Below are 14,735 nucleotides of genomic sequence, written 5' to 3' on the forward strand. Positions count from 1 at the left end.
GCGATTGCACAGAGCTCATTACAAAGTTCATTTCTGTGGGTGGTGAAAGTGAGTTTGCAACATATGACGGAGAATTTAATGAAGTGCAAAATAAGTTGGACTCTATCTTAGAAATTTTGTACAATATGCAGTCACCTAATACTGAGCAGGTAAATACATCTAATAAACAGTGCACAGATGTGAAGTTGCCAGACTTAGAACTTCCTACATTTTGTGGTAGAGTGCAGGATTGGCTATCGTTTCGTGATATTTCTTGCTGCTGTTCATAATAACAATCGGTTAGGAAATGCTCAAAAGTTGCAGTATTGAAGACAGCAGTATCAGGAGGGCCTGCTGTATTGTTGCAGTCTATTTCCATATCTGATGATAACTATAAAGTAGCATGGGAGTTACTTAAATCAAGATATGTAGATGTGAGAGAGCTAGCAAATCATATTTTGAACAAGTTCATTACTCAACCGGCTGTGAAGAATGAGTCATCATGTGTGCTACGAAGATTGGTTGACAATAGTTTTCAATGTGTGTGTGAACTTAAATCCTTGGGCCTTCCAGTGGAACATTGGGATGTGATTTTAATTTACCATGTGGGTGAGAAGCTAGATAAGAACACCAGAAAACAATTCGAGCTTTCATTGAAGAAAAACGAACAACTAACTTTCGACCAGCTGAAAGAGTTCATATTACAACGTGCCAAAGCATTAGCTGCAGTGAGTGCAAGGGCACCGGCAGACACGTCTGCTTTAGAAACAAACAAAAAAGGCAACACGTTAATGCATCATTCAAGTCCAATTGTGTCGTGTATCATGAGTAAAAATAACCACAAGCTATATAAGTGTCAAAAGTTCATAAATATGTCAGTGAATGATAGGCATAGTTTTGTGAAAAAGAATTCGCTTTCTGTAATGTGAAGCAGGGTTGCCACACTTGCAACAAAAAACATCATACTTTATTGCATTTCGAAGAAAAGGATAAAGTAGATCATGTAAATTGTTCTTATTCTATAAATCAAAAATTAATTCATCAGGTGTTGTTCTCCACTGCTGTCATAAATATCAAAGATAATGCAAATAAGTTGATACAGTTTCGTGCTTTTATCGATTGTGGTAGTGAATTGTCGTTTGTAACTGAACGTTGCATCCAGAAATTACGCATAAACAAAGAGAAAGGAAACATGAGCATATCAGGTGTTACTGGTTCTTACATTGGATATTCTCATGCAATAGTTGATTTGTGTTTTCAGTCATTGTACAGTAATAATAATATTCATACTAAAGCAATAGTAGTCCCAAGAATCACAAGTAACTTACCCAGAGTAACTATTCAAAATATAGGTAATTGGGAAATTGTGAAACAAGTAAACTTAGCTTATCCACAGTTTAATAAAAGCGGCCCTATTGATGTGTTGTTAGGTGCTGATGTTTTCCCATTATTGTTGCTCAGTGAGAGACACGTAGGTACGAATGGAGCTCCGTCTGCCATTGAAACGGTGTTAGGTTGGATATTGTGTGGTCAGATTAACTTAACGAATAACACATCAATTGTACAGTCATATTTTGTTTCTGTTGATATCAATAAAACATTGCAAAGATTCTGGGAAGTAGAAGAGTTGCCAACTGTACAACATTTATCCCTTGAAGAGCAAACATGTGAGCAGTATTTTGCTGAAACTTACAAACGTGATGTTGATGGCAAATATATTATAAAATTGCCTTTTAAAGAAAATGTTGAACCTCTAGGTGTATCATGGGAAACAGAAGTAAAGCGACTATGCCAGATGGAACGTAATTTACAGAAAGATCCTGATTTATGTAAACAATATTATGATTTCATGAAGGAGTACTTAGACTTAGGTCACATGGAAAAAATTCCTGATGTAGAACTTGATAAGCTTGTATCTGAATCTTATTATCTGCCGCATCATTGCGTCTTAAATGAAAGTAGATCTACCACTAAATTGCGGGTTGTATTTGATGGTAGTGCTAAAACTAGCAGTGGAGTATCTCTCAATGACAACTTAATGGTAGGTCCAAAATTACAAGATGATATTATCCCATTAATATTAAGGTTCAGAACTCATCCAATTGCAATGTGTGCTGATATAGCAAAAATGTACAGACAAGTTGAGGTAGATCAAACTGATTCTGATTACCAGAGAATCAGAGAATAGTGTGGAGAGAAACAGTTGACCAACCTATTAGTGATTTTAGACTGTTAACTGCTACTTATGGAACCAGTTCGGCTCCATATCTGGCTGTAAAGTGTTTAGCTGTAGATGAAGGTCATTGTAATCCCAGAGCTACAGAATTAGTCACGAACGATTTCTTTGTTGATAATTTAGTTTCAGGTGTGGCTGATAGTAGTGAGGCAATGGCAGTGTACTCAGAATTAACAGCATTATTACACAAAGGTGGTTTCGAATTAAGAAAATGGTCTACCAACGACATGAATGTGCTAAATAGTATACCTTCTCACTTAAGAGAAACTCAATCGTTAATTTGTTTTAATGAAGATTATAATGTAAAAGCTTTAGGTATACAGTGGAATCCATCAAGTGATTCATTTTCGTTTTCTATTGTTGTTCCCTCTTATGAGTCAGTAATGACAAAACGAATGTTACTATCTGATATTGCAAAATTGTATGATCCGCTTGGTTGGTTATCTCCAGCATCCATTGTTGCAAAATTGTTGCTACAATCATTATGGAAATTAAAAATTGAATGGGATGACGTACTTCCGAATGATATTTCTCGCTCGTGGGAAATATATTGTCAGGAATTGCCATTATTGATACAGATTAACATCAAAAGGTATGTTCCTTCTAAAAATATTGTAAAATATGATCTAATTGGGTTCTCAGATGCTAGTGAAAAGGCGTATGCTGCAGTAGCATATGTACGTTGTATAGATACATCTGGAAATGTGCAAGTATACCTGATTGCTGCAAAGACCAAAGTTGCCCCTATAAATCAAATATCAATACCTAGGTTAGAATTGTGTGCTGCAGTATTGTTATGTAGATTAGTCAATACGGTCATTAAGGCAATGTTAATCAAGTTTGAACAGGTTGTCTGTTACACAGATTCTACTATTGTGTTAGCATGGCTTTCTTCGTGTCCGAGTAAATGGAAAACATTTGTATCTAACCGGGTATCTGAGATCCAACAATCAATTTTTATTAAATTGGGCGCACACATCGAGCAAAGACAACCCAGCTGATTGTAGTTCTCATAGTTTGAATACGTCACAATTAGAGACTTATTCACTATGGTGGAATGGGCCAAAGTGGTTGATGGAATCAAAGTTACCTATTGTAAATATTAATTGCAAAAATCTAGATTCTGTTCAATGTGAGCAAAAATCTGTAACTGTTAACATGCACATTAAGGTTGGCTGTGCAATAGTAGATAAATTTTCATCATTATCTAGGTTAGTTCGTGTTACTGCTTGGTGTAAAAGATTTATTTGGAATAGCAAAAGTAAACATGAGTTAAAATGTAGTGGACCATTAACTACGAAGGAGTTGTCAAATGCATTAATGCATTGGATAAAACAAGCTCAAGAATCTGAATATCCACTTGAGATAAAGTACTTACGTATGAAAAAACCTCTGCCTTATAATAGCAAACTATTGTGTTTAAATCCATTTCTTGATGAAAATGATTGGATGAGAGTTGGAGGTCGTTTGCAAAATGTTAGTGTAACATATGATTTCAAATATCCTATCTTACTTCCAAAACATGTTAGAATTACAGAACTTCTTGTAAAATCTGAACATATAAAGCATCTTCATGCCGGTTCACAGTTACTTTTATCTGTTTTGCAACAAAATTTTTGGATTATTGGTGGTCGTGACTTTGTAAGAAAAATTGTAAAAACTTGTGTAATATGTCACAAACAGTCAAGTGTAAGAGCATCTCAGTTAATGGGTCAACTTCCTGTTGGTAGAGTAACATCAACTCGTCCATTTTTGCATTGCGGTTTAGATTATGCTGGTCCACTAATGTTAAAAAATATGAAAAGTCGAAATTCAAAATTGATCAAAGGTTACGTAGCACTCTTCATTTGTTTCAGTGTCAAAGCAATCCATTTAGAATTGGTAAGTGATGCTTCAACAGAGTCATTTATTGCAGCTTTGAAACGTTTTATATCTAGAAGGGGAAGACCTACTGATATTTACAGTGATTGTGGTTCCAATTTCATAGGTGCAAACAGAGAATTAAATTCCTTACTGAAACTTGTAACGAATGGTGATTCAATAGAGTCTGTATGTAATTACCTGAGTATGCAATCTATAAATTGGCATTTTAATCCATCATCCTCACCTCACTTTGGAGGCATATGGGAAGCTGGTGTAAAGTCTGTCAACTACCACTTGAGACGTGTAGTTGATAACACTATGCTCACATTTGAAGAAATGTATACAGTTTTGTGTCAGATTGAAGCATGTTTAAATTCTAGACCACTAATTGCTCTATCTTCTGATCCTAATGACTATCAGGTATTAACGCCTGGTCATTTATTAATTCACGATGCACTAGTAGCAATACCTGAACCAAATTTGTGTGAATTAAAAATCAATCATTTGTCACGCTGGCAATTAACTCAAAAATTGGTCCAACATTTTTGGAACCGTTGGGAAACAGAATATTTGTCTCGGCTGCAACAAAGGCCAAAGTAGTGGTGTAAACATGCGAATATCAAGGTCAATGATTTAGTATTAGTGAAGGAAGATAAGACATCTCCTCAACATTGGAATTTAGCAAGAGTAGTTGCTGTTCATCCTGGTGTAGATAACATTATTAGAACTGTTACTATTAAAACTAGCAAACTAGCAACTGTTACTATTAAAACGACCAATTGTAAAAAATTCTCCTCTTCCATTTAATGAAGAATAATATGTAGAATGTGTATTGTAGAGAAATGTGTAGAATAATATGTGGTGTTGAAATGATATTTCAAGGTGGGTGGTATGCTCGGCCGCATTTCATTATTCTTTTGTTTTGTATCTGGAAACGCTGGATGATTGATAGTTTTTTATAAGTGTCAACGTGGTGTGTGTGACTGCATAGTGTGTAGTTGCGTATGCATAGCAATTATTGTATTTAGTTGTGTGTTTACAATATAATAAATAGTATATTGTGCAACGAACTTTGTGTTCAAAATAATACAGTTCACAAACAAGAATTCTACTGGATCGAACTGTACAAAGTTAGGACCACTTGGAGATAAAAAGTGAACAGTTTTATCGTTCACTGTCAGATAACCTAGCAGAAAGAATGACAGCATCCCATGGTTCTTCGGGATCTACAGTGAGAGATAGAAACAAAAATAATTACGAGATACTTCTGCAGACCATAAAGGTTTTCGACACTACAACCTGGCATGCAATTTCAATTCGGTATGGAGTGGACGAAATTGGTAGACTGTGCAAGAAAGTCCATATTCCAGAACAAAAGTCAGTGCATTCCTTCCCAAAGTTCAAAGAGAAGCCTACTCTACCGCCCGAAAGTCTTAAGCAGCAGAAAGCTGCAGTGTCCACACTCATAACGAGTGCTGCTGATTATCAGAGATGCTTTAGTGAGATGAACGACATTTTCACATAAACCAGATCACTTCTCACAGTGGAGCATATCCCCTCTCTTGTGCTCCTCAAGTGTGTCGGGCTTCCACTAAAAGACTTCTTCCCTCAGACATATCAAATCATGGATTTCTTCTGGAAGAACATCTTCAGATTTCACGGGATGTATGGCACGTCGAGACGCTGCAGGAGAATCGGTATCCAAGAGTTCATGGTACCAACATTTTGGACACGTTGAAAGCAGTCGACACACAGTGGTGAAGGTGAAGTGTACAGTGCTGATCAGGACGTAGCAGCTGAAGCACAAGATCCAAAACTTTCCGATTCTGCTAAATGTTTCATTATTTTCTAAATACATTTCAATTAGGTTACTTTTAGGACTTAGACTCTTTACCTACGTTCCAATTATTTTCCTCACAGAGGAATATTGAATAATAGGAAAAATGTGTTAATTTTATTGAAACTTAAAGAAAGCCAAGGTCGGTCACAAGCCTGAGAAAAGTGAAAAGAATTTGTTTTCGTTGTCAAGTTGTCATGAATAAAAAATGGAAAACAAAAAGACAGCGGTTGTTTCTTCCTTATCCAGCTGGTGTCCCCTCACATTTTCCGGGCCACTTTTACCCCTGTTTATAAGCAACTGCAGTGTATCAAAATGTCAAGATCTATGCCCCAAGTCAGAGGAATTAAAATTCACTCACAAGGAAGTAGGGCAATAACGTAACGTAAAGTCTCGTAGTTAGTCAGTAAAGCGTTCTGTATACTGCTAGCGATTCCAAATTATTGTAATTACAACCCATATATATAAATTTCATACATACGTTCAACCTATATATGTAATAATTCATATTTGATTCTACACTTCATAGTTACTTAAATATTTATTACAAAATTACATATACCAATAATAATAATAATAATAATAATAATAATAATAATAATAATAATAATAATAATAATAATAATAATAATAATACATTATCAGTAGAGATTAACCGAAAAAATATGTTCAAAGACGAAACGTATTTCAATCGCAGATCTCCTACACTGAACAAAGCTAAATTGGTGAATGTAAATCATTATTGCTAGTATTTATATTTCAGAAAATGATTTTTTTTTTGTAAATCTGAAAATTGATGAGGTACTGTAACTACTTCACTTATTAAGAATTACCTGATACTGAAGTATACACTAAATAAGCTGCTCATTACGACATTCGTGTGATTAATTAGATAAGCCTAAAATTATGATTAGCTTTTAAACTGCAATTTGACTTAACTATAATAGTATAAAAGATAAATATCAATCAATGTATCACATCAAACTAATAATTAGTAGCTTTCCTTCTGATCGAATAGATTGGTTACTATCTATTTATGTGCAGTACTTTATATGTAAACAAATCACTATTAAGTATCAGATTGTATTGTATCAATTGTTTGTTTTCTTTTAACAATAGTATGGCAGTTTCGACAAAGCATCTTTACCTTCACCAGACACATTGTAAGGCAAAGATATTTTGCCAAAAATGTAACAGTATTATTTATCAAATAGTATAATTGGGTCAGAATTTGTCTTATTTTATATAAGAAGTTCCAAAACTAGAATGTGTAGTGTTAATAACAGTTTTATTCTTAACAGTGACACACACTACTTGTAATATTAGATTTTATAGTTTCGAATTATTACATTTAGTTAAACATCATTTTTCAGTATTGAGGTCATATGAGACGTAGCCATATTCTGTAATCAATGTGTTGACGCTCTCCGAGATCTCATTTACTGTAAATATTTACTATTTTATGATATGAAAACACCGCAAATTTTAATTCATATAGCAATGGACCGATTTACTGACTGTGGGCTTAAGGCTCTTATTTTCTGACTAGACATCTCAACAGTTTTGTATTGATCAATATGAAACACATATTGATAATTGAAATCATTGTTAATAAGGGATACGTTCCGTTTGAAATACAATGACTATATCACATTTTATCAATTACTGACTCAATTCTAGCATTTTCATATACATCAATTATATGCTGCTATATTTCTTTTTGGTTACTACCTCATTTTCTTTAATTAAACACAACATTGTTTGCAGTGGGTAGATTCTTCAATAGTTGTTAAACCCTTCAGTACATGTGTACACGATTGTGTACATGATTTTCGTAGCATTTTATTCGCATGATACTTCGATTATGTTCACAATATTTTGGCACCTAGGTTTTTTGCTGAGTGAGGTAACTCTTGTGGCCCCCGTGCCCAAGCCGTGGCCAACCCGTAAGAGAAGAACAAAATAAAATATAATAAAAAATACATTGTTCGAAGCTTTATGGACTATGGAAACACTGTTGTTTGTCGTATGCAAGAAAAAAGTTCTCGCATATACACCAACCATTGGTGACTATTGTACATGAAAAATAAATGGCGAATAGCAACGGGAAATTCAAAATGTCGCAATTACATAAATCATCCTGTATATTTATCTGGATTTTCGTCTACTCTGTGTTGTCAATCCTTGCGACGGCCCTGATTGTCACAGAGATATAAGACATACTTCGTTGAAAAGCTCAAGGGACACATATTTTAACAAGGTAACTACTGTGTCCCCCTTGCGTACGATAAATAACAGTGTTGCCATAAACACACAATCTTTGAAAAAGTGTATTTTCCCGACTTTTTATTTTCATTCTTCTTCTTCGTTTACAGTTTGGGCACGGGGTACAAAAGTTACATAGTTGGAATCTGCGTCTTATAAGCTTTCCAACGAGGTTTGGCCTGTATCTCTGTGACAATTAGGGACAAATTCCCCACCCTTAGTCTTGAGAGGGAGGGGAACTAAGAACATCGAAATTGTCTTCCTTATTCTTCCGCTGTGGGACCCTCGATGTAGATGAAATGCACCCCTCTAGAAAGTATCATCGTTTCTGAAGAAAGGACACCTAAATCATCTATCCATGTTAATTAGGAGCTGAGTTACGGATGTTTAAACTGCTGGCTCACCCCTGAGCTGTTAGTCTTGAATAATTTAAAGTAAAGTAATATGTTTTTCCTATTCACCATGTTGAAAAATTTCTTTTACACAATCGTGTACAGTACCTCACTGCGTACTCGTTGTGCGTACAGATCTCAAACTTGTGGAAATTGTATCTTAGGATCCCAGAATCATTTCCTTCAAACGTCAGAATTTTAGCATGTAAAAAGTCAGTGTTGAAGGGGTTAAATATTCATGTCGGATTGTTTTTCTTTCTTTCTTTCTTTTTTTTTTAATTTTCTCCTCCAGATCGGCGGTCGGCGGTCAAATCTCAGATTTTTCTTGAAAAACTAATCTAGAAGTTTGTAATAATCTAATATTTATTTTACAATAATCCATACTTAGAACTATATGCTATATAATATGCAAACGATTTGTACATTTTTTTTATATTTTTATTTACATTATGTAAATTCCATCCGATAAACAACACGTTTACAAAGGCACTTACGTGTAGGTTGAAGCAAATTCAGTGAATTTTACAGCTATTGTTGTTGGTAATGCACTTCCAGAAGGGGTACATATACCGAATGGTCTAAATGGAGTAGTCAGATGAAGAGTATTCTGGGAGAAGGCAGCGGTCCTCTAGTGTCCAAGTTGATGATAATCAGAGTTATTGGTATGGTAACTTGGATATTATTATCAGATATGGCCAGAGTGACTTTAACGACCAGGATACTAACAGGTGGAAGGCAACGCGAAACTATCACTATATTTCCCCAGTTTGCTGACAGGAGAAAGTGAACATATAAACAACACCTTTCGGAGATCGAAATGTAGTTCCGGAAGTAACATATCCTCCATTCGTATCTCCGGGAAAGGATGTCTTGAGAAGGGCTATTAGACAAGAAAATAACAATATGGAGAAGATAGTTAGAGAAAGGAAGATACCGATCATAACGTTAAGGATAACAATATAGAACGTACGAACTGGGAAGGAGGATTAGAAAGTCTTAAAGAAGAAATGAAAAAAAAAATCTAGACTTGGTAGAGGTTTGTGAAGTTAGATGGGAAGGAAATGAAGTGCTGAACATTGAAGGATATAGAAATAGGTTTTACTCAGATAATGAAAAGGGTGGGCATTATAGTGTAGGAATAATTCTCGGTAAGGACTTAGTATAGAAGTTAGTGAAAGTAGAATTTGTTGATGATAGAATTATGATGTAAAGACTTAAAGGAAAAACAAAGGATCTACTGATGATACTGACATATGCACCGATTACTTCGCTTACAATGAACAAATAGGGGAAAGTTATAAGAAAATGGAAGGAATTATAGACAGAGAGAAAAGGTATACATGCGTAATTGTAATGAGAGATTTCAACGTAGTTGTACGAGAAGAACAGTAAGGTAGTGTAGTAAGCAAACATGCTTTAAGCTGAAGAAATGAAAGGGGAGAGGAAATGTTCAATTTCTCTAGATAGACTTCACTAGTAATTGGAAACACTTGGTTCAATCAGCACAAGATAACGTAAACACGAAAAAACTCGGAAAGTGACAGGAGATATTGAATGTTATAATTCAGAACAGGTATTGGAATTGCTTAAAGAATGCGAAGACCATTCCCAGGCCCTACATTTTCTCTTATCCTTGTGTTTGCCGAAATGAATATTCAACTGAAAAATGTGGACTTAAGAAAAGTAGGCAACATGATGAATATAGAAACTTAAAAAAAGCGAAGAAATAAGAAATCGTTTCGTTGAAAAGTTCGAAGAATATGCAGACGCCGAAAGGATAAGTGTATGTAGTAAGAGACGATAGTTGAATACTAAACTTTGCATATAGCATTATGAAGAAAAAGAAGTATATTACCGCTAACATTAAGAGCTAAGAAACCATAGCTTACAGAATAGATGTTGCAAGAAATAAGGAAAAGGAAGACATGGAAACAGGTTAATACAGAAGAGGGCAGAAAGATTTATAGAAAGTTAAACAACGTGTTGCGAAGGGAAAATACCAATACATAGAATTACAAAAGGTTGGGAAATATGCAGAAAAGATTACGGAGAAAAAATATATGGAACATCAAAAGGAAACCAGAACTCCTATGGCTAAGCGGATAAACCACGCGCCTTTTCTCGTGGGAGACCCAGGTTCGATTCCCGGCGGGAGCTCATGTGGCTCGGATTCTATGTTAATCAGTAGGTCCGCTTCTCATATAGTCTCACTGTTGAACGGGACGTTAAAATGGAACTCGACTTAATTCAGAGGAAACAAAAGGGTATTAGGATAAAAATTCAAAATCGTAATTGGAAGGTAGTTGGCGAGAGAACTGAAGTCGTAAGAAGATAAGAAGAATATACTGAGGTCTTTTATGAGAGTGGAAATAGACCGTGTCGCCTATATGTTGAAGTAGAAAATGAAGTAGCGGAAGATGATAAAGGATGTAGTATTCTTCGGAATGAGTTCGGAAGATCCATATCTTAGATTAGAAATGGAAAGATAACCACGGTAGGTAATATAACAATCAAATTCATTAAGAATATACAAGAGAAAGACGAAAATGAATTGTCCTGTCTGAACAGTGCAATATATCGAACTAAAGAGTGGCCAAAAGACTTCCTGAAAACGAACATAATCTCGATGGTTAAGAAATCAAGCCCAGAGGGATGTGATTATAGAAATATTGGTATCATATCGCATGCAGCAAGAATTTTGCTTCCAATACTGAACAGAAAGTTGTAAGAAAGTGCAAATGAAAAGAGTAACTACAGTTCGGGCTCAGCAGCTGTACAGGTGCAAGAAACGCAATTGAATTATTAAGGATGTAAGGCGCCGCTAAATTGTACCTGCACCATAACGCATTACATATATTTGGAAAGTGACAACTAATGCTTTGATCTGTAACCTAAGATGAATTTTTTTTTAAAAATCAACAGGAAATTATATTTTCGAATCGAAAAAAAAAAACAGAAATGATATAGTTGATAAATTTATAAAGATCGAAGATTAATTAAAATATCTCTTTCAAGAATAGCTTCCAACAGTTAATATATTTATTGAAGGTAAAATATGAATAGTGTTGGTTATTTCTTTATGGCAGGAGATAGTAAACAAATAAAAATGCAATATTTTTTAAATTCTTAGGTCGGGGAGACCTTTCTCTCCTTGAAGCGTTCTTCCACCGATCGTCAACAAAATTATAATCTAAATTCTTAGAATACAACATAAATCTTAAATTTTACAAAATTTTATGCCTGCAAATATATCTATAAAATTAAATACTATATACATACACACACACACACACACACACACATATATATATATATATATATATATATATATATATATATATATATATATATTGTTACGATGTAACATTAGCCTGGTCTTGAAACTAGGGTGAAGCCGCCACTGATTTATTTCGGCCACTACTGACATGAAGTGACCCTACTCTTGAGGAAAGTCGGTAGAGGATCGTCATTGAAATTTGGTTCTTGTAGGCACCATGCCAACATGATTGTTATTTTTAGTGTCTTTTTAATTCTCCCACACCTTTGGAAAAGGTAACAGAGCAAGCCACGATAGAAGGATTGACGTAAATAAGTAGCCGATGATAAACACGTATTAAATTATGAGCAAACAATTCCGTGAAGTACGTGACGAACAAAAGTCAGAGCGTTTCTGAGATCTCTATTCTACGCAAATTACGGAATTGAGTTCTCCTGAAGTATGACGCTCAGAATTATTCTAAATTCGTCAGTGTCCCTGCACATCCTAGAAGTCTTGGGTTGCGTTATTTTTCCAAAGGAAGGGAATGACAGTGTTTGATAAAATTGTGCAGCTTTATCTCAAAACCAAAAAAAAAAAAAAAAATAAGAACGGCTTCTGCCGACTCAGTTGCTGAGTGGGTGATCTTACGTCAGACAGCGCATATAAAAATTAAAAACGGAAATTCTCGGGGTGATTTTTAGGGGTAGTATTGTGTTGTGTTTGCTTGTGCGGGTCTTGGTTCAACGTCGACGCGCGGAGTGTCAGTCAACACTTCGTGTAGAAGTTACTCCAGGTATGTAAGAAATAATTCTTTTGCTTTCTACTAAACGGCAAGGAAATTGCAGATATGAAGGTTGGGAGGCTGAAACTTTGGACTTTAACAACTTTCCGTCATTCAGATCATTAACTCTAGCTTAGTAAATTATTTTTGCCACACTTTCCTTTTCGGACGTAGGTAGACTACCATACAGTCGTGAGATAGCCAAAGACATAAAGGGTGTTCAATTTGATGTTTAATATTATGAAAATAAACTACATAAATGGTTAAAATATAATACTGAATAGAACTCTTGTAAATCTTGAAGAAATGCTAGTTACTTCGGAATTCTTACTTTGTAATTCTATTGTATAAATTATTTTAGCTATCTTGTAATAAATTTACTAGCTTAAAAGGATTACTTCATTTATCTTATGGATTACTGTTCTAAGAGTTAATGACCACTAACAGCTGTTTGGAGGACTAGTTGATAGACATACTAGGCTACTCGATCCCGTTAGTGAAATATACCTAACGTCCCCGTTTTCTTTATAAGTATCCTGTGAACTTGGCGCTGATGACAGAAGGTTTTCTCGAGGCCGTTTAGATAGCTGACTACTCACTATCTTATCCAAGGGACATGATACTGGGAGTTGCTTAAGCAAGTACTGAATTAGAGTGTGAGACGCCGTCGTGAACGAAAGGTGTGTCGGAATCGAACCTTCTCTATGAGTCTCACTCTCCTTCAATCTTACTCGTCCTACACCTACTATGTGTGCATTCAGAATAATGTAAGACTTGCTTAAGGAAGATTCGCCTAGAGGAACAATCTGCGACCAACCTCGATAATGGCATCATGGGAATCTAATACCCATATTTGGTAAAGTAAGTATGTTTCTTTTTCAGGATCCGTCTAGGAACCACATAACTAGTGTTCTGCATACTTACGTAGTTACTAAATTAGGGTCGCCACTTGACTCTTGCCAACTCCCTCAGATTTTAGTGTAAAATGCAGTGTGTATATACACACACAAATATATATCGTAATAATATATATATATATATATATATATATATATATATATATATATATATATATATATATATATATATATATTCATAACAAAATGGATTTGATTTTATGTACTAAAAAGTACATGTTGGCAGAAAGCATTCTGAAATAGATTTCCATTAGATAATTTAGAAGTATTATTTGGATATTATCTCAGGAACAGATTTCTGTTAGTGATTTCAGAGTTACGTAAATATTTTGTATGATCCTCTTGCATATTAAAGATGAAGCCTCGCGATCTGAATATGCCATCCTTTAGTATTTAATAGAGTAACATGATCTTCATATTCAATGAACCTGCAAATAAAGAAAATAATTTTCATAAATGTAGTAGTAAAAAGAGAATAAAGATGAAAGGAATATAGAATGCAGAAAGAATAATAATAACAATATATATAATGAATGTATAATGTATTAATTAATATGGAGAAATAATAATAATATATATAATGAATAAATAATGTATTAATTTGATGCAGGGAAAGTTGAATAATTATAGTACTTACTTTATTAAGGAGGACTCTAGGAAGGACGCGATGTGCAGATTCCTGTCGCAATCAGAAGATAAAAGGATCATTATATATATATATATATATATATATATATATATATATATATATATATATATATATATATGAAGGAAGTCCAGTATATTTGAAATTGTTTTTACTTACCTGTATTTGTAACGCTCTATGTGATATGTAGTGAAGTTTTATGAAGTTTTTATAAACCGTAGTTTACCATAATTGTACTGCAAGTTTCATTTTAAATAAAAGAAAGTTTAATGGAACATATCTCCATATATGTAACCAATAAAGTTTCGTTAAGATTTCCTCATTTTCGTCAAGCTACGTTGTATATGCTTCCCAGATGCTATTCCACATGTTAGACATGAGCTTGTACAATCTTTTGTATACTGAACTTTCCCACGCCTTTACGCGCGAGGGAGGCGACTTCGATTGTGCAGGGCCAAACTTTGGCTCAGTTCATGTTAGAACATGTTCAACTTGTTCCGTCGCGTAAGCCCACAAATAAATTAAATTAATCCAACTGTGAAAACTATGAAACCTAACAA

At 34.5% G+C, this 14,735-nt stretch overlaps 3 protein-coding genes across 3 annotated transcripts; all 3 read left to right on the forward strand.

Moving 5' to 3' along the window:
• Positions 1-1,171: 1,171 nt before the first annotated feature.
• Positions 1,172-2,167, forward strand: LOC145679321 (uncharacterized). The gene has a single exon (XM_081749905.1). The coding sequence runs from the start codon at positions 1,172-1,174 to the stop codon at positions 2,165-2,167; it is 996 nt and encodes a 331-aa protein (XP_081606031.1).
• A 200-nt stretch (positions 2,168-2,367) lies between these two features.
• On the forward strand, positions 2,368-3,216 carry LOC145679322 (uncharacterized). The gene has a single exon (XM_081749907.1). It carries the CDS (start codon positions 2,368-2,370, stop codon positions 3,214-3,216), a length of 849 nt encoding a protein of 282 aa, XP_081606033.1.
• Positions 3,217-3,373: 157 nt separating this feature from the next.
• LOC145679323 (uncharacterized) lies at positions 3,374-4,678 on the forward strand. Its single transcript, XM_081749908.1, has one exon. The coding sequence runs from the start codon at positions 3,374-3,376 to the stop codon at positions 4,676-4,678; it is 1,305 nt and encodes a 434-aa protein (XP_081606034.1).
• Positions 4,679-14,735: the final 10,057 nt, after the last annotated feature.

The sequence above is a fragment of the Thermobia domestica genome, chromosome 2 (genome assembly GCF_964235325.1).
Source record: "Thermobia domestica chromosome 2, izTheDome1.hap1.1, whole genome shotgun sequence".
Taxonomy (NCBI): Eukaryota; Metazoa; Arthropoda; class Insecta; order Zygentoma; family Lepismatidae; genus Thermobia; species Thermobia domestica.